Source organism: Nelumbo lutea, chromosome 1, assembly GCF_056320005.1.
Source record: "Nelumbo lutea isolate HS-2025 chromosome 1, American lotus-T2T, whole genome shotgun sequence".
In the NCBI taxonomy this organism is placed as follows: domain Eukaryota; kingdom Viridiplantae; phylum Streptophyta; class Magnoliopsida; order Proteales; family Nelumbonaceae; genus Nelumbo; species Nelumbo lutea.
In genome coordinates this window covers 17,927,277-17,950,082 of record NC_142684.1, presented here as the reverse complement: position 1 = coordinate 17,950,082, position 22,806 = coordinate 17,927,277, and the positions used below count along the sequence as shown (strand labels likewise).

Here is a 22,806-nt window from a genome sequence, read left to right as displayed (position 1 = left end):
TTGATGAACCTATCTTGGCACCTCTGGTGATTTGTTCAAGAGATCACCAACTCTCCTAACTCACTTCTTCAACTGAATATTCGATATCTCATTCAATAATGGGGTCTCCTTAAATAGGAGACTACAAGAGTCCTAATCAAAGGGAGTCTCCTTGCTGAATAGGGAGACTTCCAGTTCTATCTTGCTAAGGATAAGATAAGCTAATCCTAATCTGATAAGCTACTAACAAGATAAGATAAGAGATAAGAACATAATCTGATAAGCTACTAACAAGATAAGATAAGAGATAAGAACAATAAGATGAGCTAATCTAATCTAGATAAGGCTGCTGTTGCCGAACTGGGTAGGATGAGCATCACTGAATCACTGCTGCTGCTGGCGGTGGGTCAGGTGCCTGTTGCTGCCAGCGGCGATGGTACGTCTTCCCGAGGAAGGTGTCCATAACACCCACACCATATCATCTCTCTGGGAACTCTATAATATGCCTTTCTAGATCAATGAACACCATATGAAGATCTTTCTTCTTCTCTATGAACTTTTCTATCGCCCATCCCAAAAGAAATATAGCTTCCATGGTTGATCTCCCTGGCATAAAGCCAAATTGGTTCTCTGATACACTTGTTTCAAGTTGTAATCTTTATTTAATTGTTCCCTCCAAAAGTTTCGTAGTGTGGTTCATGAGTTTAATCCCTCGATGGTTATTACAACTTTGTATATAACCTTCGTTCTTAAATATTTTTTAAACTGTCTAGGGAATCCCTTGCTTCTGCCAAATAATGGCTTAACCTCCAAGGACCCCCTTCCTAGTCCCTTAACCATTTGATGGTATTTGCTGAGTCCCCTAAGATGGAAAGATTTTGAATACCCAAACTTTTAGCTATTCTGATTCCAATGAGAGCAGCCATCACTTCAGCCTTAAGGATCCCCCTATTCCAGCAAACCCTGGATTGCCTGCTGCGCTCCCATCAAAATGTAACAATATTCCACCTTCACTGAGTGAAACTGGATGTCTTAATGGGATCTGAGTGGAGTTACGGAGGAAGAGAATAGTTTGCATGTTTCTGTTAAAGTCATTGATTGAGAGATCTTGGAATAGCTCCGAATTATCAGCCCAAAAGTTACAGTGATATGTGATGTCCAAAAGTAACTCTTCTAGATTTCTGGCCTTGTTTTCAAATACCTGCTTGTTTCTTTCTTCCCCGACATCCCACATAACTGCATGTAACACCTTTTTTCAGTATGCTTTGCCTCTTTTGCTTAGGCCACAGCCTTGCCACTGATGAACTAAGTCTTGAATATGTTTTGGGTTGACCAACTGGTAACCCTTTCAGCTTTAAGAAATGCAGCCAGACCTTTTGAGTAAATTTGCAATGGATAAGAAGTTGGTCAGCCGTTTCTCCATCTTGCAGGCACAAACAGAAAGCATGAGGAGAAACGTAAAGTCTTCACAGACTTTTCTTCTGGAGGAGGTCACATGTATTTATTTTCTGAAGACATGCCTCCCATACAAAGAAGGGATGTGTTTGCACCAGATTTTCTTGAAGGGGAAACAGGACCTGTGTTCACCTGTTGAAACCGCCTTGAACAAAGAGTTGGAAGAGAACTTGCCATTTGGGTGGAGGGTCCACACTCGGGTATCATGGGAATGGGGGGAGAAGTAGACCTCCTTGATGGTTTGGATGAGGGCCGTGAGGTCTGAAATTTCTTGGTCCCTTAGAGGTCTTCTGAGTTGTAAGTTCAGGTTGTTAGCGGGAAAATTAGGAATACAAGAGAAGACAGTTGAGTCTTTGTCTGGGGAGAGGTTGTAGAGTCTAGGGAAGGAGGCTGCTAAAGTAGAGTTTCCCCACCAAAGGTCCTTCCAGAATTTTATTTTATAGCCATTTCCCAATCTGTATCTAATAAAAGAAAAGAAGACAGAATGTTAGGAGACAATACCTTTCCAAGGATTTGATAACTTTACCCGGTTCAAAAGGAGATTGTTATCCCATCCATTGTTGCTTGAACCATATTTGCTTGTGATTACAGCTGTCCAAAGGGTATTGGATTCGATAGGAAACCTCCATAGCCATTTGCCCAGAAGAGAAGTGTTTTTCCTCTTTTAGATGTCCCAACTCCCAATCCACCTTCCTCCTTTGGCTAGCAAATTTGCTTCCATCTTACCAAATGGTTTCTTTTCTCTCCTCCATCCAAAAGAAAATTTCTTTGGATTTTTTTGATTAAATTCCTCACTTTTGTTGGGATTTGAAAAACTGATAGGATGTAAATAGGTAGATTTGCAAGGAAGGCCTTTATAAGTGTGTGTCTTCCCCGTTTAGAGAGGTAGCATCTTTTCCAGGACGCTAGCTTCTTTTCACATTTCTCCACCACCGGGCCCCAAAAACTTATTTCCACCAAGAGGCATCCCCAAGTAGGAGATAGGGAGGTTTTCCACTTTACAATCCAGCACTGATTTGAATTGTTCTAGGGGATCCTCTGTTACAAAGTTTATGGCTACCATGCTGTTTTTGCTAAAATTGACACTCAACCCCGTGATTAATTCGAAGCAGTCGATTATCCTTTTTACATTTGTGATGTTTTCTAAGGATGCATCCAAAAACAAAATGATATCATCCACAAATTGTAAATGTGAAATATGAACCAAATTTCTCCCTACTTCAAACCCTTTCACAAGGTTTAGATGATTAGCTTTCTCAAAAAGATAGTTGAAGGTGTCCATGACCAAGATAAAGAGGAAAGGAGAAAGTGGGCATCCCTGTCTGAGCCCCTACTAGCCTTGAAGTCACCTTTAGGCTCCCCATTTACCAACACTGAAAACCAAGAAGAGCTAATGCAGCCTTTAATCCACTGAGTCCATTTACCACCAAAACCTCTCAGTTTTAAGCAGTCCAAAATACATTCCTAATCCACTTTGTCATAAGCTTTTTTGAGGTCTAATTTAACTGGAACCCCGGGCTTCCTAGAAGCTATTCTGTCTCCGCACATTCATTTGCTATTAGGATGCTATCCACAATCCGTCTTCCTTTGAAAAATGCAAACCGATTTGGGGAAATCAGATCTCCTAGGACTTCTTTAAGCCTCCTTGCTAGCACCTTGGCCAAGATTTTGTAAATGCTCCCTACCAGGCTTATTGGTCTGAAGTCCTTGACCTCTTAAATTCCCCCTTTCTTCGGGATGAGACCAAGAAAGGCTGAATTTAACCCTTTGTTTACAATGGTGGAAATCCCTGAAAACTCTAATAGATCTTCTTTAACAATATTCCAGCATTTTTGAAAGAAAAATAGGGGGAATCCATCTGGCCCAGGAGCCCTGTCTCCATCCATGATAAAGACTGCCTCTTTGATTTCTGTCTCTTCGAAATGTTTTTCCATCCAAGATTTCTTGTCTGAAGGCAGGGTTGAGCCTTCCCAACTCCCCAAGAAGTGGCTGCAATTTTTTTTCCTTAGAGTAAAGATTTCTAAAGAAAGAAAGAAAAGCTTCTGTGATCTCCTCAGAATTCTCCACTTCCCTCTGGTCCACTTTCAGTTTAGAGATGAGATTTCTCCTACGTCTTCCCGAAGCATAAACATGGAAGAATCTAGAGTTGTTATCTCCTTCCTTCAGCCATCTCACTCTCGATCTTTGCCTCCAATAAATTTCTTCTTTTCCGATAACCTTCTCCCACAATTTCCTCAAATCAGTCCTTTCTCTACCTGATTCTTCTAGAGAGCCAATTTGTTCCTTCATATCTAACACTTCCAATTCAGAAATGATCAGCCTTTTTTCCTCCTCAAGGGCTTTGAACTCCTCTTTTCCCCATTTCTTTAACTTCCTTTTTATGAACTTTAGTTTCTGTAGCAGACTAAAACCAGGCCATCCCTCCACAATGCATTCCTCCCACCAACCAGCTACATTTTTGGTGAAGCCCTTGTGTAAGGTCCAAAATTTTTCCAGTTTGAAAGGGGACTTTCTTTTTAAGATCAATTCAGTGTTCAGCACTATGGGCCAATGATCAGACGTGCACCAAGAACGTAGTTCCTAGAATAGATTGGGAAATTTCTCCATCCAATCTTGAAAAGTAAGGAATCTATCTAATCTGCAGCTGATGTTATTTCCTTGCATGTTTGGCCAGGTGAACTGACCATTCTTAAGGGGGAGATCACACAAGTTATTCTGGAAATAAAGTTTGAAAATTTTCTCATACTTCTTGTTGACATTCTACCCCTTGAGTGCTCATGACTGTACCTTATGATGTTGAAGTCTCCTGCCAGACACCACGGAATGCCTTCAGCTTCATGCCAAGAATCCAATTCCTCCCAAAATCTCTCTCTCGTAGGGAGAGTTAGGCCTGAGAGTTCATCTTCATTCCAAGCTAAGATGATGCCACCTGAAGATCCCACATCAGGAACAACTATCCATTTCTTTCCCCTTATCCCCCAAATGGACTTCATTAACTTCCTGTCTACAGTTTCTTTTTTTGATTCTTGCAAAATAATTATGTTTGGATTCTCCCTGTTTATAGAGTCTCCTTCACAAAGTTTCTTTTGAGCTGACCTCCCAAACCCCTGACATTCCAGTTTAGAATTTTTATCGAGTCTCTCTTGAAGAAACTCCCTTGTTCATCCTACTTCCTCTTGAGTTCCAGTTTTGTAACCCCCATTGAAGCCTTTGTAATTCTTTTTTGGGTCCTTTTTTCCTTCTGTCTTCCTGGGATTTCTTGTTACTGGTTTGTTCCTCCTGAGTTGCCCCGTGTTTTGCCACCTGTCACCCTTCTTTCAATTCCCAGAGACTTTGCTAGCTCTTCCACTTCTAAGTCTGTCGAGTTCTGCCTTCCAATACCGCTTGACACAGTTGTTTGTTGAGGTTCTAAGCGCTTTTGAAGGGATAACTCTTCGATTGAACCTAGAAAAGCGAAAGAAGAAGAGAAAGGGTGAGTGTTCTGAGAGGTTTAAATTTTGAGGATCAGAGGAACTTAAAGGAGGGGTGAGAGTAGGCCTGGTTGTTGAATGGCTAGGTTGGAGGCAGTTAGAAGAATGGACTGATGAGACTCTTCCTTGTCTACGATCAAAGCTCTCCAAATCAGAGAGTTTCCCATAATCTGGATTAATTATTTGAGTTTGTTCTAGGATCTCAACACTACCCCTGAATTCTTTCCTTCGAACACTCTTTGGGCTCTATCAAATGCTATCTCCTGAGGGTCTGCATCACGTTCTGTAATATAGGAGCTGGTGTCTTCCTCTGAATCTTATTCCTCACAAGATGACGAAATACCAGAGCTCATTGAAGGAGTAGGAGCTCTGAATGCATTGCCTTTTTTCCGTTACTGAGAGACCAGAGAAGGAAGGGGTTTCTGGTGGGCTCACCAAGCTTGGACTTGGGTCCACCTAGGAATCGTGGGCCTTTGAAGATAGGCCCAGAACTTCAAACTGATTTGAATTTGGGTCAGGTTTGGATGCCTGGATTTTTGAAGCTTTAGAATTCTTTATGAATGGTCGAGACTTTCCGGTTTCCTCTCTTCACCAAATTTGCTTCTTCCTTACAAAAGTTGCATGTGTTTGCTTGCAGAGAGAGGTCGAAGTAGGGGTTGCCACGTGGGTGAGAGCCGTTGAGGCGAGTTGACTCGGTGCAACTGGAGTGGGACTCATCTGTCTTCTCCACCTCCACTGAGATATAGAACCAGACATTCCTATTGAGCAAGGGAATTGATCTAGGGATAGCATGCACACCTCGACTTGTCACTTTAATTCTAGCGAAATTCAAGTTGGAGAGGTCCAGCTTTTCGGGCTCTATCTCTTCCAGGTCACCACATAGCTCTCCTAAAAGGGAGAAAGTCTCCTTCGACCAAAGATGGAAAGGAAGGCCTTTAATTCTTAACCAACCTTTGAAACTTAGAAGGTTAGGAACCTCATTGACCTTCGACCACCATCTTTCTAGAGTTATCCTGTCACCATAGATAAAAGCAGTCTCCTGTTTAACCCAAGCTAAAACCAGATCTTCTGTAGGAGCAAAGCCTATTGCTTTGTTTTCTTCGAAGGGGTATAGCTTCATGAGGTCCTCTGTGTGCAGGTTTGCAGACAGGCCTAACTCCACTTCCCTCCAGTTAAGTTTTGGAGTTTTTGTGCAGACAAAAGCAAACTTCCAACTTCCAAACAGTTTATCTAGGTGAAAAATTGAAATAAAAGCTGAACCTCTTGTCCTGACGATCTTACTCTTCAAGTCTAGAGGAGGGAAGAGGTTTGTCGAAGCTCTGTAGGACACAAAGTCAGCTTAGGAATGCAGAAATAGCTTATCAGTTGTGGGAACATCTTCCACCCTCCTATAGTTGGTTCTTCAAGTATTCAAATGCTTCTTACCTTGTCTGATTTTTCCCAATGACTCAGTTGAATGAATCTGCCCCATTTGTTTTCTTTGAGTTGTAAACCAAGAACTCTTCCTTTTGACACTCTCTTACGGTCAGAAACAGGTCATGTCTGCCTTTCCATTGCTTCTTGCACAAAAAACCTGATACAGGGGAGGTCCTCCTGAGAAAGGAGAAGTCGAGTCCAAGTTCCCCTTCCTCTTTCTGTTACCGATATCTCATCATCTTGATTACATCCTCTTTTTTCTAGTTCAAAAGTCTTTGAACCAACCATTGCGGTTCTTCGTTCCATGTTCGTATTGAATCTCGAAGCGTAGTTCGTCTCAGATTTTCATTTCAGAATTTCCATTCTTCCTTACATGGATTGCTCCCTTCGGAGAATCAGTACGTAGGTGTGAAGATGAGATATTCCCAATCTCATCTCGGTTGTAGACAGAGTGCACCCTCGAACTCAAGTTTGAATCGAGAGGGTGGAGACTTGGTTAAATATAGGCACCATATTGTTGTTTCTCTAATCATCTGACATCTTCTTTTCTTTTACTATCTTATTAAATAGCTTGGTTAGCCATAACAAGCCTTCCTCTCCTATGCCTTTCCAAACTTATATTGAAATCCCATTAGGTCCTAACACCTTTCCCTTATTCATTTTATTTAGTACCTCTTTTACTTCAGTGGGTCTAACTCTACGAAGGTATGTATTATTTTTAACACTATTGATATTGCTAGAATCTCCTCCATTAGTACCCTCTCCATGTTGTTCATTTAATTATTCTTGAAAATTGTTTTTGCTTTGTTTGATTTTCTCATCTTTTATCAAGACTCTTTGGTTTTCATCTTTAATGCACCTAACATGGTTTAAACCTTTGCCTTTCCTTTTTCTCAACTTTGTTGTTTATACATTCCGTTTTCTCTCTCTTTATTGCTTAATTTATGGTAATGCTCACCATAAGTCTCACATTTAACCTCATTCACTTTTTTAACTTCCTTTCTTATGGTTCTATATTTTTCCCATTTTTTTACATTTCTAACCTTTTGTCATTCTTTATAGCATGCTTGTTTTAGACTAATTATATTTTGAATCTTTTCATTATACCACTAAGTTTCTTTAGTACTTTGCCACTTCCCTTTATATTTTACTGAGACATTCTTTGCTACTTTCTTTATATTGTTCGCCATTATAAGCCAAATATCATTAATTTTTCCATCTAAATTGAGCTAGCTTTTCTTGTTTCAAGTTTTCCAACTACTTCTTGGACACCTATTTCTCTTCTATTTCCTAATGTGCACATCTACGACTACTAGCCTATGTTGTGTTGTTAAGCTTTCTCCCAAAAAAACTTTGCAATCTTTATGCATCAATTCGTTTTGTTCTCTTAAGGAAAAATTCTATTTGACTTATATTTGACCCACTTTTAAATGTTTATCATTTTGAGGAAAAGGTGTTTAAAATTGTCATTTCATAAGCTACCACAAAATTTAATATTTTACCTCCTAACTCATTCGTTTCCCCAAATCCAGATCCTCCATGCACGATATCATATCCTATCAATGTTTTCAAAATTGTGCGATTCACGATTTGAATCTATGATTCAAATTGTATATATAAATTGTTTTTTGAATTAATTGTACGATTTGTAAGCAAATCGCTAGTGTAAATTGTAAATCGTGATTCTTGGACAATTCATACGATTAGAGTTTGAAAGCTTAACTTAAGATTAAATAACCATTTAACCCTTTTCCTTTTTAAAGTTTCTCCTTTACATAGAGGGGCAGAATCACCATTTTAGTTATAAAACATAGAATATCCACTTTGGTCAATCAAACATGACTTACCATTGAAGGAAAATACTTGGCGGGAGACTGGAAGAGAAGAAACCCTCCATTGTTTTGGTGAAGCTCCAAACCTCCTCTACTTGTCTGCCTTGAAAGGTGAGAGATTTTGTTTTTTTTTTTTTTGTTTTTTGATTTCTACCATTTTTATATTATTTGTACATGGTTTGCATTATTTTCTTCTTCTTTCTTTCTTTCTTCTTCCTCTTCCTCCTCCTTTCTTCTTGTCTTCTTTCTTCTCCTTTATTTCAGTTGTTTTTTTGGCATGAAAACAGGGGTTCCGCCCTATTTATTTCAGTCGGTGTTTTGGCATAAAAACAGGGGCTCCACTCCATTTGTTTCAATCTTTTTTTGGCATGAAAACAGGGGCTTCGTCCTATGTTTTTCATTCATTTTTTGCATGAAAGCTAGGGGCACCTAGTTTTGTAATATTTCCCTTGTTTCGTAATATTTTATCTTGATTTTTTTTTGCATAAAAAGAGGGGCTCCACCCTTTTTACATGCATAAACAGGGGCTTTTCCCCAATATTTTTACTTGTTTTCTTGCATGAAAGTATGGCTTTAGCCCGGATATATTCCCCTCACCCTTTTTCTAATCACAAAACAGGGGTTCATTCCCATTTTTCATTCCTTTTACAAATAAAATAAAACTATATTATGCAAAAACAGAGATGTATTTGACACTTTGTAGGTTAAAGCAGGTTGCTTTCTATTGTGCAAAAATAGCTTTTTTTTTTTTTTGCTAATGTTAAAACATGTTCCATTCTATTATTTTCACTCTCATTTTTTTTTATGAAAAAGCAGGGATATATTCTATATTTTCACTCTTTTCTAACAAGAAAACAGGGTTCATTTGTTTTCTTTCTTTCATTATTCATATTAAAACAGTGACTTTGCCCCATTCTTCTCTTCATTTTCCCCTTTTTTATATTTTCCTTCCTCAAAATTAGATTATGATTTATGAAGCACTTATACTTAGACTTTAAAATTTGATTCTTTAGAATGGAATTAAAATTCATCCATAGTTCTATACACATGATATCTCTTTATATTCATTAATTTCAGAGAAATTATTTTCTTTAGTTGTATAACTGTCATTTGTAGTGTTTGTCTCACTATTGTATAAATTGTATGGATAATTATTAATTGATGACTTGATGTGCTGTAGTTTGTTACTTTGTTGAACACTTGAAAGTTGAAACTTAAAATTTAAAACAATAGAAACAAGACTCTATACTTCTAGACTCTAGAAAACATTATTGTTCCTTTCAAAAAAATTATGGTTCATTCATATTTTTTTTGACAAATAATGGTTCATTCATATTCCATATCAAGATAATTAAAGATATTGCTTTTTATTGGCACTAGTGTAACTACAAGTCTGTCATTACTGTATAGTTATAAGATGTTTATGGGTTAGAAAGCTTGTGCAAAGTCATTTTTTCTATTTTTGAGAGATTTAGGTATATTTTAGAGTTTTTAACAGCTTTTGAAAAAATAAGAAAAAATCTTACGATTTACGATACGATTCAATTCAAACCCCTTTATGATTTATGATACGATTACGATTTTCAGAACATTGTATCCTATACATCTTTTCCCCACATGCCCTTTTAAGTCTCCTCCTATAGTTCATTCCTCTCCCCAAAGGGCCCAAACCCAACCCAAATTTAAAATTTTGTTGGGACTGCTGTTAAACTGTTACTAGAATAGAATGTTTATTTTTTTGATAATTGAAATAATTTTATTGATCAGCAATAGACAATAGTACAAAGTCCCCAAGGAAAGGCACGAGTTGCAACCTCTCCGGGCTAGTTAAGTACAGATTTCCAGATTAATAGCAACTTACAAAGAAGCACAGAAAAGATCTTCCCTAGAAACCCCCTGTTTGGCTAAAGCATCAGCCATAGAATTAGCAGACCTACTAACCCATTTTACCTCAACTCTCATATTGTTGGTTAACCACTTTACTTTTTTTATGAGATCTTTGTAGCCCCAAATGGTGGTATCCGGGTTTAGAAGCCACCTTGTTACCACCTGAGAGTCCCCTTCAACTAGGAGATGCTCCACCTCAAGCTGGTTAGCGATCTGAATTCCTTGTACTATAGCAAGGATTTCTGCCCTTGTGGAGTCTCCCACTCCCACCAGTCTTGAGAATATGGAAATTATGTTGCTGTCCTTATTTCTCAGGATACCCCCTATACCTGAAGGCCCGGGGTTGCGTTGGTTGCTTCCATCAAAGTTCAGCTTGATGACACCTTCCAAAGGCGGAACTCATTCTGACAGAATTCTATTCTTCTTTGTTGAAGTGTTAGCTATTACTAGCCAATTCCTCAAGTCATCAAATGAGAAGTCATAAAAAATATCCATGGTTTTTAGCCAATGGATTGCTCTTGTTAGGATGCAGTCCTTCACTTCATCTAATCTTCTTTCCTTCTCTAAGAAAATTCTTGCATTCCTTTCCTCCCAAAGAGTCCACAAAGTGGCTGCCCTGACACATTTCCATATGACCTTACCTCTTCTAGTGTGCCAAACAAAAACAGATGCATTGAATAACGAGTTTAAATCAAAAGGCATAAACCACCTACCTCCAAATAAACAAAGGCTCCAACTCCATATAGCTGTAGCAAAGGAACAGGAGATCAACAAATGGAAACAATCCTCATTCTCGGCCTTACACAAGGAACACCAATTTGGGTAAAGAGAAAGAGAGGGTCTCTTTTTCTTTGACTTTTCCAAAGTATTGATTTTCCCGTAGAAGACTTCCCTGCAGAATACAACAATTTTTGGGGGAATAGGTCGCGCCCAGACTTCTTTGACAAGGAATCCTTGGAAAATGGGGTTAGAATTGAGGGATTTTAGAAAGGAAGAGCAAGTAAATGTACCTTTTGGAAGAGGAGTCCAAACCCTTTGATCAGAAGAAGTGGGGTCCAAACAAACGGATTCTAGTAAATGAATTAGCTCAATAACACAACTCGACACACTGACCCTTAAAGATAAGGGATTTAACAGGCTCGGGCGAAAAGTTGCAATTGACTCATTTTTGTCAAGGGAAAGGGAATAGAGCGAGGGGAAACGATTTTTGAGGGGTTGAGTACCCACCCAAATATCCTCCTAGAACAAAATAGCATTACCAGAACAAGCATCATACCTGATGAATATGAGGAAGCGAGGGAGAATACCATGTATAGCCTTCCAAGGTGTAGTAAGGGTAGCTCGGTGAGATATCCCGGAATCCCAACCATTTCCTAAGCAACCATGAATGCTTGCCACCACATCATGCCATAATCTATCTCTCTCTCTCTCTCTTGGGGCCATCTCCATAACCACTTCCCTAACCCCCTTCTTCCTTTGGTTTGTTAACTATCTCCCATCTGACCAAGTGATCATTTTTCACCTCTCTTGGTTCTCATAAAAAGTCCCTCATTCTCTTCTCTAGTTTCTTAGCCTCCCTTGGAGGAATCCTGAACACTGAAAGGAAGTAGGTTGGAAGGTTGGCAAGTGTAGCCTTAATTAAAGTCAGCCTACCCCCTATTGAGATGTAATTCTTTTTCCAAGCCGCCAAGCACTTATCAAATTTCTCCACAATAGGGGCCCGAAAACTACTTTCTTTAGGGTTGACTCCTAAGGGTAGCCCTAAGTATGTCAAAGGCCAAGAAGAAGTATTGCAACCTAAACATTCTGCAATGGATTCAATCTCCCTATTCTCCATGTTTACTCCAGCCACACAACTTTTATCAAAGTTTACCCTTAGGTTGGAGGCACTCTCAAAAGTTCTTATTAAATTCTTAAGGGTTATCCACCTTTCTCAATTCATTCCCTTCACAGAAGATAACAATATCATCAACAAACTGAAGGTGAGTTACTGGAATGCCTCTACTCCCTATTCTCCATCCCTTTATTTGGCCCTCCTCATCTACTTTGGAGATCATCTTGCTAAAGACATCAGCAACAAGTGTAAAGAGGAAAGGGGAGAGTGGATCCCCTTGTCTTAAGCCTCTATTGGCTGGAAAGAAGTCCTTAACCACCCCATTCACCAACACTGAATAACGACAAGAATTTAAGCATCCTCTTATCCAATTACACCATTTATCCCCAAATCCACGTCTTCTTGACATCTCCAGCAGGAAAATACAATCCACTAAGTCATAGGCCTTCTCCAAATCCAGTTTGCAAACAAATCCTTTTTTGCTCAATCTCCTTAGCTCTTCTACACTCTCGTTTGCAATAAGGATCTGATCTGTAATTTGTCTATCCTATATAAAGGCTCCTTGTGCTTGGCTAACGAGAGAAGGGAGAACTGCTTTGATCCTCCTAGAGAGCACTTTTGCCAGAATCTTATAGATGCTTGTCACCAGGCTGATTGGCCAAAAATCTTTGGGGTGTCTGGCATCAGTCTTTTTGGGAATTAAGGCTATAAAGGTGGCATTGATTCCAAGACTCACAAAATGTTTATCCTCAAATTCTCTAAATACTCCAATTAAGTCTTCTTTGACTATGCCCTAACAATCCTGATAAAATGCCATTGTAAATTCGTCTGGACCCAGTGCCTTAGCCCTATCCATAGAAAAAATAGCTTGTTTAATTTCCTCTTTCTCAATCATTCTTTCTAGCCATCCCCTATCTATTTGGTTCAAAGTTGGCCAATTCTCCTCCCCCAGGACCCCCACTATTAATTGATTATCTAAGGGTCTTTGAAAGATTGACTTGAAATGATCCACAATCCTACTGGCAATCTTCTCTTGAGAGGTTATCTCCACACCATCAACCTCAAGCTTTAGTATCAATTTTTTCCTTCTTCTCCCATTAGCCAAAGCATGAAAGAATTTGGTATTCCCATCCCCTTCCTTGATCCACTTATGTCTGGACTTTTGTCTCCAAGAGAGCTCCTCCCTCAACAAAGTCTCCTCTAACTCCTTTTTTAGTTTCCACCTCATTTCTCTGTCTTGCACATCCATCATCCCTTGGGATTCTTTTGCATCTAAATCCTCAATCTGAACCAATAATCTAGCTTTTACCTCCTCAACTCTTCCAAATTGATCCTTATTCCATTCTTTTATTTTGCCTCTTAACCTTTTTAAATTTTTGTTGATTCTAACCCATTCCATTTCACTTCTCTCATCTCTTCACTCCACCATTCCTTAACCTTAGGTAAGAAGTCCGGATGTGTCAGCCACATGTTCTCAAACCTGAATGGTCTAGGTCCATTACCAAGAGGTTCTTGTCCTACTTCTATAGGGCAGTGATCAGAGGTTATCCTAGGTAGGGCCTTAGCCACCAAACCTCTCCAGTGGCTCTCCCAACCCTCATTAAATATGAATCTATCAAGCTTTGAGCAAGTTGGGTTTTCTTGGAAGTTGGACCAAGTGTAGGTAGCCTGTAGTAAAGGAAGCTCTCGTAACTCACAAGAATTAATGAAGTCATTGAATTTCCTCATACTAGTTGTAATGGCCTACTTGGGATTATTTGACTCAGTTGTGATTCTTATCGCATTAAAATCCCATAAACCTTGAATTCCATGAAGCTCCTCCCATAACTCATTCCTCTCTCTGTGATTATTTGGACCATACACATTTGTTAGCACCCAAGTGAATCCACAAAATTACTATTTCCCCCTGAGGCTCCCCATGACAGAGTTGAGCACCATCTTACCCCTCCTATTTTCCAGATCTCTCTGACTCACCTTCTATCCGGTTCGGCTAATTTTGTCTCCTGCAACATCATAACATCAGGTCTTTCTCTCTTAAGTAGCTCCTTAATCGATCTCCTTTTTCTGGCACTGCCCAAGCCCCTTACATTTCAGCTGATTATCTTCATTACCTTTCAAGAATTTAGCCCTCCAATATAATGTTTCTTCATTTAGAACCCTTCTTTCTTTCCCCTCTGCCACTGAACTCGATATCCCCTTCAATGTCCATTATTAGTCTCTCTACCTCAGACTTTTTCTTCTTTTTCCTACCCTTATTTCCCACTGACTTCCTATTCTGCCCTTTATTTTCTAATTCCTGCCCCGATCTATTGGGTCTTGCCTCTGGTTCAGGCTTTTTTGGAGCCACCTCTGTCATTTCCTCCTGTTTATATTCCTTTAACAGGGCACAAATCTGCTCCCAAATCCATTCTAATTCCTCCTGTTTCCTCTCTAACAACCCAACTCCCTTTCTCAGATTGGACTCGGTCATTATCAATCGCCACTCCCCTTCTGCCAATTGGTTGGTCTGACTGAGATTCCAGGATATCTATTACAGGCAGAGAACCCATATTAGTATCTACAACCAAATGGACAGGCTTACCTGGATTTAGCAGAGATGGTTGCATGTGGACCAGCTCTTGGGTATCAATTGTTGGAGTCAGGACTAGGCCCTTCCCCTTTTCCGGACTCAGCCCTGGAAGTGGACTAGGTACAACCAATACTTTCTCACCCTCTACAGTCAAAGAAACTTCACTTCTCTTTCCCTCTGCGTGAATCCTTAGGTAAGGCTCCAAGTCTGATTCCTGTCTCTCTGGCCTGATGTCCTGACTAGGCTGCACATATGGAGTAGACTCGTTATTGGCAGGGATGCAATCTGCCGTACCTCTTTGAGTGTTCCCAACTCCACCTATCTTTTGTATGGCATACCCAGTTTGGGAAAAATCTGTTCGCCACTTCTAAGGCTCACTCTTCTTTGCGTTTTGACATTACCAGAGTCGTGCGAGTCCGTCTCCTCCTCTAGGAATAACAGTTGTGTTTAGGCTACCCTCTTCCAGTATGTCTTTTGGTTTTTGGAGGTTGATACTTCCCAAGCTTATGGTTTCTCCCGAATCTGAATTCGAATCAGGAGGTTCTTCATCGTCTGTCAAACTTTCCGAAACAGAGTCGAAAACCTCACTGCTCTTCACACACCTAGGGTTACGTCGTTCCTATTCCTTACGAGGCATCTTCTTCGAGCGTCTCCACTGTAACGAGCTGGAGACCTTCGCTGAACTGTTCGAGTGAGAGAAAGGGCTCAAAGAAGATGATGGTATACAGTTTTTACTGTCTACCTGAGGAGTAAGCCTTGTCACGTGCTCCTTTAAGTTGTCACGTGCCCCCAGGGTCTTTTAAGAGTAGCCACTTAACTTTTTGGGCCTACTGGGCCCAGAATTACAATTTAGAAATGGGCCTGCTGGTTGGACCCCTGTGCGAATTCCTGAAGCTACCAATACCTCTGCCCGACCCGATGAATCACCTCTCTCCTCCCGTATTGCACTCAGACCATTCCTCTCCTTTGAAATAAATTGCTTACCGCCACAAGCAACTGCCTGAGCAAAAGAAGCGTTGGTTTTCCTCCCGTTGCCTTGTGTAACACGTCTAATACTTCTATTAGTTTCCTGATCCAAGTCTTTTGGGCTGCCTAAAGGCTGTGCTTCCATTCTTGTGACAACTCCTTGTTTCTTTTTTCCAGCCAACTTCAAACTGCCACGTAGCTGCAAATCCTCCACCTCTTCGTCTTCCTCCTGCCTTGCTTCTCTCCAAAGGGTAGCTTCAATGGAGGACAGTAACCACACTGGGAAGAACAAACCCTCCACAGCTACATTCACCTTCCTCGGTATATCTTCTGGTTTTACGCCATCTAGTAGAATGGCTGCACTTAGCAGGTCTCCCCAGAAAACACCATCAAGGCGAGCTCCACACAACAAAGCAATTGAGTTTGCTGTTTCTTGATTCCAGAGATGGAATGGCAACCCAATCACTCGAACGGTTACGTTATCTACCACTGAGAACACCTTTGAATTTGATGAAAACGCCCATTTAAAAACCGAGAAGGTTCCCAGATCATCTTGGATACTTAGTGCTCTAACATTACCTGGTTTTCAAGAGGGTCCAACACTGCCTTAGCAGGATCGAGTGGGGTCACAATAAAGGTGCTTCTTAGCTCCATCTTGCTCTTCAACATTTCTGCCACTTTCCACCAGTCTGTCACCACCCCTCCAGCTTCAACCACTAGCATTCTTTCCCATTTTCCTTTTGTCCCATCTGCTACCAATGAAGGGTCCCTCCTACTATTTGCCATGGCCACAAGCTTTTTGTTTGTTTCCTCTTTTTTACACAGAAACTAGCTTCTGGTCGTTGTCCCCTTTCATCAACTTTCAAATTCTCTTTATTCTCCATTTTCCTTCTATTTAGGAAATTTGTTAGTATCCCAGCAATCCTTCTCCACCCTTGGTCATTCATCCCTCGAGGAAGACAAATCATTTGTTTCCTTCCTTTAGAGAAATATTCAGTAAGAGAAATAAATGCACCTTTTGCATTCCTCTTGTTCTCCAGCACATACCTCCTACCTGATCCTGAGAATTTTTCTTTCCGATATTTCTGCTTCCCTTTAGCAGTTGCATCAGAGACAAACTCTTTCACCTACTCAATCATTTCTGAGCCTTCCACAAGGATTGTGGCTCTCTTCTGTTCTCTTACTTTCAAACCCAGTCTTCCTTTGATCCATATCTCTTCGAACAGGAAATCTTTGGCCTCTATCCTCAGAGCTGACCTCCGTTTTACTTTCTCCACGGAACCTCCCTCCGCTTTCTCCACGAAGCCTCCCTCCGCTTTCTCCATCCTCAGAGACTCCTTAGAATAGAATGTTGTTACTATCTTTTCTTTGTTAAGTTGTAATCAGGGGTACTATTGTAATTTTCTCTATTCTTTTAACACCCTAATATATAAGTCAATGTGTATGCCACCACTGACATCTTTTTTGGCAAATACTCTTTCTTTTTCTCTGTTGCTTCTTCTCTTTCTCCTTTTACGTCTAGAGATATTGATAGAATTAATGAATTTTAGGCAATTTAATGGAGTAATTGAGAGGAAAGAGAATTAGTGGCATGGGTTCTTTGAGGAGAGAGAGAGAGTTAATAGTATGATTAATGAGAGATAATTGGAGTTAATGAGAAAGAGGAGAGAGAGTTATTTTGTTCAATTTTAAAAGGCATGAAAAATACGGAAATTAAAAAAAAAACAGAAAAAAGCATGGACATCCTTGTTTTAGTTAGTTTTTTTCTTTTTGATAATTCCTTGTTTTAGTTAGCTTTTTTTTTGCTAAGGATGTGTGTGTATTGAAATTCAATCATGCCTTAGCAATGCTTTCTTTGTCTCCTATTGATTCAATTCTTTGATTTTTCATGTGTTATATGATTAAATAACCATATACATTGCTTGAGTTAATTCAATCTTAGTCTTACCAATGTCAATGGATGGTTGTAGATTATTCAACTTTACATTATTTTCCTTTCCTTTTTTTTTTTTTTTGCCTTCTTAGGCATGGATGAGTCTCGGGCTTTGTCCGACAGTTGAGACACATGTCTGTTCAGTTTTGTCTGAGTGGGGGGAGTGGCAAGGTTCAAAGTATCGATACACCCCGATATGGAAGAAGGGGTGTATCAATACTTTGAACCTTCTGCCTTCACAGTTTCTTTTTAGTTTTATTTTTCCAAAATCTCATAAAAATATAATATTTTATATACTTTATTTATTAAAACATTTATCAAACTTCCTTTAAATAGGTGTATTGGGAGTCAAAAGATACGATACAATACACCCAATACGGGATGTATTGTATCGATACTTTGAACTTTGGGGAGTGGTATGGTTTACTGGATTTGGTTCAGGGTTCTGTAGTGTGATCTGGTAAGCCATGATCCCTCATTAAGCAGATCTTATGGAATCTTTTGGCCTCTCATGGGCTTATGGGTTGGGGCTTATTGTATGGGACCTATGGGTTCTTTCAAGTCTACATGCTTACATTTTATATGGGACAAAGATATCGATGGAGGGACTCCATGAACCCTTTCTTGGTAAGTAGGTTTTGAATGGTTTCCATGGATGTGGGGAATTGAAAAACTGGGCAGGGTGAGGTTTCAGTTGACAAAGTCTGCATCTGAGTTGGTGATAGAGGTTACAACGGTTACCTCTTAATCGTCCATGGAGAGGCAATTACTAGTTTTGCAAGATTATTTCCTGAAGGTGATAAGGATGGAACGGAGTCATGGTCCTCTTTGTCTGTTAAGGGATTTCTCCTTTGTGGTGTGGTGTGCTCAGTGGTCGGAGGAGTCAAAAAGTGGTGGCATTCCATGCTGTTTTGAGCTTTATCAGACCTTTTTTTCTCCATGTGAAGGGAGGAGTCTCATAGGGGTTGAGGGTTTGAGTGGGAATGTACATATGATGATCCTTCACCTGGTGACTTATCAGGGCCTATCCCATCAATCTAAATGCAGAGGAAGGCAAGATAGATTTACAAGGGGAGCAAGCTCAGCAACAGAGTAAATTTACAAGGGGAAAAGGATTAAAGAGAGGACAAAGAAAACCATAAAAAATAAAGCACTGAAAGAAAATCCTTAAACCTAAGTCCCTGGACAAAACTGTTAGGAGTAACTCACCATAAAAGTATAAAATTATAAATAGAAAAAATCAACTCACCACAATATCCTATTGCCATGGGAAAAAAGAAGAGAAAAGAAAAGGCTTAAGCATTGAGAGATCCTGGAAATAAGTTAAACCTGTCTTTCACATATTCAAAATGCTAATAAAAGGGTCTCTACCTTTTTATTTAATAGGTCGATTTCTACCTTCTGTCAACATTCATGGCGCCTATGAAGTTGCAAGACAGGTCCACCTGGAGAGCATGGGTCTGGAAAGCTGGCCAACATTTCTGTTCTATACCAACTGTCCAGCAAAACATCTGTTCAAAGTCTTTGAAACTCCCATGATTTATAACCAATTTTAATGGGAAGAAAAAGCTAGCATCCATTTGCAATCCTGTTAGTCACAACCCTCTTTTCTCCATTACAACTAGTTTAGCACCTTTCGGGTATCTCCAGCTCCTGCAACTATTTTATTCTACCCAACAATTTCCCTTCACCATTATTCTGATAAGTAGTGGTAGTTGGTTCCTTTAGCAAAGCTGAAGCAACCTCTAACAATCTTGGCAATCTTGATTTTCCAGTGTGCTGTCCTTTTCCTTCTCATTAGTGGTGGCAGCTTCAGCAGTCTTCCCATCTCACACTTGTACCTCTTGCTAATCTACCAAAGGATAGTGCAATTTACTTTCTGTGAGAGTAAGACCTCCCCTCCTCTTCCTGCCCCCCCCCCCCCCCTCGCAAAAAAAAATAAAAAATAAAAAAAAAAACAAGATAGAGGAAAACACACTCAGAAAAGAAAATTTTTGGGTGTGTGTGTTGCAAATCCTTAGTTACATTCTTAAAATGTTAGATTGCCTGTTATTTTCAAGAATCTGGAACTTTTGTTTTAGTTCTTTTAGATCTATACTTTTTTTTTTTTTGGCTTTTTCTGCTAGCATCTAAAGTTGCAAACAATGTTAAACCATTTCTTAATTTTCAGATCAAATTTTGCGCGTTTGAATTATGAAGGATTTTATGCTGTGGTGTTAGAGAAGGATGATGAGCTCATATCTGTAGCATCAATCAGGTACTTCTTTAATTGGATAAGGACTTGCATAGTTTTTAGCTTCGATGGTTTGTTCATTGAGAAGTATGTAGGTTAATCAATGGATACCTTGAAACTAATTACTTTCCTCCATGTGGAGAAATAAATACTACATATTCCAGAAGATAAGAATACATTGCTCAGGCCCTCCATGTGGAAAAAGAGGGCCAACAAGGCATAAGCTATGCTAGATAGGAAATGAATAATGAGATGAACTGTGCAAGGCTTTCTTGGAAGGTGGTCATGAAATGAATATGACCTTAGAATCTCCTTCCACTTCTATCCACTACAGACTCAATGCGATATAAGCATTAGGCCTTGCAAGAGAGTTGATTTTGGTTTAACCAAACCACCATAAGCTTTGAGTCCCATGAATACAAGAATAATCTATCCATAATGCCCCTGAAACTCTACCCACACCACACTGATTTGCATTGCATCACCTATGGAACTACCTTCAAAACTTCACTGCTTAAATGATTCTGTCCTCTAATTACAAAGTTTTGTTTTGGCAAGAGGTCATTGAAATGACTTTTCAAGTTTCTTGATGTTTTGTATGAGATTAGAAATGAAAAAAAAAAAAAGAATTAGGAGAGAAGAATGGGCTACCAAAAAGTGTCATGTGTAGCCCTTGCACTTGTATTTAGATTAGTGCACATAAAATTACAACACCCTCCTCCGTCCTAATTAGTCAAATGACTCAATTGCCCTTACAATGATAATAGTACTTTGAACAACATACATGCCTTGAACTCTTTGGGATTTGAGAATTAGAAACAAAAATAAATATCATTTTGTTTCCTATTCCAATAAACTGTAGAAGGAGGCATTCTCATAAAACTCTGCCTTGGCTTTAAGAGCTTGAAGATTCTGTGCACAAGTATTTTTTTTCCCTTTGTTCTTTTCTTTTGATGAAGGCTTGGCCACAATTTTTAGTAGCTGCATATGTTCCTAATGGTTTGAGCACCAAGGACTTGACTACTAATTGGAACAAAGGGTTAACAGCCAGAATGATAAAATTGGCAGGTTTTTTTTATCCAATTTTGTTGACTGGCAGGTAGACCTTCATACTCTTTTTATTTTTTAGATAAATGGTAAATATCTCATTAAATAAGAGGGTGAATAAAGGATGTAAATGACTAGAAATACTGAATTTAAACCACAACATGGTCTTGCAACTCTATTTTAGATGTTAACCTTTTTGGTTTTCTCCTTACTTGATATTGTTATGGATCTTGGTCTGGTTGACTAATCCAAAGGAATCCGAGTCTAATTTAGTCCTTGATTTTATGCAGGGTCCATGGAGTAACAGTTGCAGAGATGCCTCTTATTGCAACTTCAAGTGAACGTCGCCGACAGGGAATGTGTCGACGCCTTATATGTGCTATTGAAGAGGTATTTTAATTGTAAATATTTATATTTTCACTACAATAGAGTAAATGTGTCTGGGTGGTCATAGTGGTGGATATCACTCAAAAGTTCTGAAGACTTTCAATGGTTGTCTTCAAGTCTTGGTACTTAAAGATAACTAAATGCATGCTTCGTGGGAGAATCACCTAAAACCATACATTGGCATGAAACAAACACTATAGTGGAGGTCCACTTGAATGGTACCATTGAAAGTTTGACCGCATGACTTGATTTCATCTGGCCTTTCTCTTCATTATTGCTTGAGGTTCCATTTTGTTCAACAGGAGTAAAAGGAGAGATCTCATTAAATGAATAAAGGAAAGAAAAAAGTCATGCATCTTATCATTGAGTTTTTATCATTTTTGTTCACGAGCACAGATTGAACTTTGTGTTCGAAACCAGCAAGTTACATTGATTACAGGCTTCTTAGGTATTTTACTTCAATCCTTGTACTTGCTTTTACCCTCATAGATGCTGAAGTCATTCAAGGTTGAGAAACTGGTTGTAGCTGCAATTCCAAATTTATTGGATACTTGGACATTGGGTTTCGGATTTAAACCAATGGAGGATAAAGAGAAAGAACAGTTAAACAACATCAACTTGATGATGTTTCCTGGGACAACATTGCTACAAAAGAGATTGTATGAGAAAGAAGTTACAGAGAGCAGATGTGCAGGTATGCCTTTTGCTCTTGCCTGTAAAGAGTAAAGACTGTTTCTTTTCATATATATATATATATATATATTTCCATTCTTTAATCAAAGAATTGAATTAGGGGTTTATCACACGCTCCAGGACCAGGAGATCCAGTGCCCTTGACAATAGATGGATCAGTAGAAATGGGTGTCTGTGGTGAAGAGATCATCCTCCAGTCAGATAGAAACCACTGCAGTGTACAAGTTGACCCAGAAGCAGAAGCTGTTGTGCTCCCACACCAGACTGTACAGTCAGGTGAAGAGAAAGGAATTACTCAGAAACATTTTACAGGGCTGTCTGAGGAATCTACTTACACATTAGGAGAAAGTGAACAAAAAAATGATTCTAATGCTGAATGTTGCAGTCCAAGGAAAGAGTCCTCGTGTATGTATGATGGGAGTCGGACTCTTTCAACAGAACTGAGGCGAAAAACCCGTGCAGTGCGTGGGAAATAATGAATATAAAGTATTAGATAAGACTTATGCAATGCTCAGATTAAAAAAAAAAAAACAGCAAAAGAAAACTACAGTATATAACGTATAAATAAATAAAACAATTAACTTACAGGGGCAAGGAGGGAGGATAACTAAAGGAGAAAAGTGAACAAGAAAACAAGAGGAATCAAGTGCAAAATGTTCCTATTTAGTAGGGGAGAAAAGTGGGAAAACGTATTTTTTTCAGAATGAAAAGGAAGTGATGTTGCCAGTTTTTTTGTTAATGCCTAGCGTTTTGTTTTTTGTGTTTGTGTAATGGTAAGAGGAGTGGGATGAATCTTGTGGTGTCCTAAATCAAAACATTCATTCGCAATATCTTTTCCCAATGAAAATGCCAACTAATTGCTACCAAGGTTCAAGTATCATACAACATATTCTATTAATAAGCTTTGAAATGGACATGCATTATGATGTTCTTTGGATATGCATAGGTATAGATACATTTGGGCGTATTGGGTGAATCGATACTCCTTTTGGTGTTGGAACAAGTCGATACTTTGAACCTAGTTTTATATGTTCTTTTTAGTGGCTTAGGCCATGTTTGGTTTACTCCTTTTGGGCGTATTAGGATATGTATTGGTGGGGTGCTG

The 22,806-nt window shown here is 39.3% G+C and overlaps 1 protein-coding gene across 11 annotated transcripts in view; it reads left to right on the top strand.

Annotated features, from left to right (window-relative positions):
• LOC148873770 (uncharacterized) overlaps positions 1-22,568 on the top strand; it is a 77,689-nt gene extending 55,121 nt beyond the window's left edge. For 8 of the 11 annotated variants that reach the window (XM_088963601.1, XM_088963602.1, XM_088963597.1 and 5 more), the window contains exons 6-9: positions 19,512-19,598; positions 20,912-21,011; positions 21,498-21,702; positions 21,822-22,568. In XM_088963601.1, the coding sequence (XP_088819727.1) occupies positions 19,512-19,598; positions 20,912-21,011; positions 21,498-21,702; positions 21,822-22,177 (748 nt within the window). In that variant the 3' untranslated portion in view covers positions 22,178-22,568. Of the gene's footprint in view, positions 1-19,511; positions 19,599-20,911; positions 21,012-21,497; positions 21,735-21,801 lie in introns of those variants that run through there. The other 3 variants (XM_088963606.1, XM_088963605.1, XM_088963607.1) reach the window with 2 other exon arrangements.
• The last annotated feature ends 238 nt before the right edge of the window (positions 22,569-22,806 follow it).